The sequence below is a fragment of the Trichinella spiralis genome (assembly GCF_000181795.1).
Source record: "Trichinella spiralis strain ISS 195 chromosome Unknown Scfld1, whole genome shotgun sequence".
NCBI lineage: Eukaryota > Metazoa > Nematoda > Enoplea > Trichinellida > Trichinellidae > Trichinella > Trichinella spiralis.
Genome location: NW_003526940.1, coordinates 2527012 through 2528136, shown reverse-complemented (window position 1 = coordinate 2528136; position 1125 = coordinate 2527012). Strand labels below are relative to the sequence as shown.

The 1125-nt window shown below is 36.6% G+C and overlaps 1 protein-coding gene across 1 annotated transcript; it reads right to left on the bottom strand.

Moving 5' to 3' along the window:
• Positions 1-231: 231 nt before the first annotated feature.
• Tsp_08949 (conserved hypothetical protein) lies at positions 232-1006 on the bottom strand. The gene is made up of 3 exons (XM_003382044.1): positions 861-1006; positions 496-583; positions 232-468 (listed from the first exon to the last, which is right to left on the bottom strand). Exons 1-3 carry the CDS (start codon positions 1004-1006, stop codon positions 232-234), a joined length of 471 nt encoding a protein of 156 aa, XP_003382092.1.
• Positions 1007-1125: the final 119 nt, after the last annotated feature.

Here is a 1125-nt window from a genome sequence, read left to right as displayed (position 1 = left end):
CAACAACAACAACAATAAACAACATAACAGTGAACAATGTTAACAAAGTAGAAACGACGAAAAAGAATAATACAATACAATGAAATAAAATACGAGTATAATACAATACAATACAAATATAATATAGTACAATACAACACAACAAAATAGAATAAAAATATAATACAAGCCACCACTTGGAAGGCGGCACTAAATCGGCTCCGGCGTTAAATACATTAAAGCTTCTAGGAACTACTGTAGCGTTCGTCTACCGTTGGTGTATTCACCCGTATATCGTGCAACCTGTCGTTGCTTTTGAGCATATACCTTGTTAACCCGTCTTAAGTCACCAACGGTAGCCTTTCCTGATAGCACTTGCTGAATTAGGGTGTCCATCACACCCTGTTCCGCTATCAGGAGCTGGAGCAGTTCATATAACCCGTTATGACTTTTAGCCGCTTTTCTGTTGAGCCGATTGTGCCAACCTTCCTAGTGGTTATTGGTTCCGATATTTACATTATATACATCCAAAGCGGCAGTCGCTCGTCGGTCATCCACTCCTGCCGAAAGTATTGGAATAGAGCGGCAAAAGTACCCGTAGTGCCTGTTTCAAAGGGGATTTTTATTTTTTACTACAGGGAATTTTTTTCGGCCAAAATTTTATGCACTTAATGAAGTTCGACTGTATTTTATATGAAATGTATGAATGTCAAACAGGAGTTTTCAAAAAAACAGCAAAACTCATCGACATGTATAAAAAATATATATGGATGTTTTGTAACGAAAGAAACTTTGTAAATATTAAAGTAAAATTCTTGGATTGTAAACTAAAAAGATTTAAAACACTCCCAGTAAAATCAAGAAATTAATCAGATGCTGACAATTTAGTACTTTTCCCTCCTTGGTTAAGCTTGAAAGCTGCAACTGTGAACAATTTGTCAATTGTGCATTTTCTCTTTGTCTTAAAATCGCCTTTAGCAACATATGCGATGTGAAGAGAAACGCGAACAATGTTTGACAAAGGCATATGCGAGAAATCCGGCGTAAAATTAAGTGAAATTGCGAGCTAACGCGCAACGTTAGCATTAGTGCCATTTGTAACCCGGAAATTAATTGCGTTGCTACAACATTCCAGATTTTTCAAAC

What these genes read in the sequence shown, in the direction of transcription:
- Tsp_08949 (XM_003382044.1), bottom strand. Translation starts at nt 1,006, where the DNA reads ATGCCTTTGTCAAACATTGTTCGCGTTTCTCTTCACATCGCATATGTT. An exon ending in GGAGGGAAAAGTACTAAATT is followed by an intron (nt 584 to 860) that starts GTCAGCATCTGA and finishes CCTTTGAAACAG; the next exon opens with GCACTACGGGTACTTTTGCC. An exon ending in CCGCTTTGGATGTATATAAT is followed by an intron (nt 469 to 495) that starts GTAAATATCGGA and finishes AATAACCACTAG; the next exon opens with GAAGGTTGGCACAATCGGCT.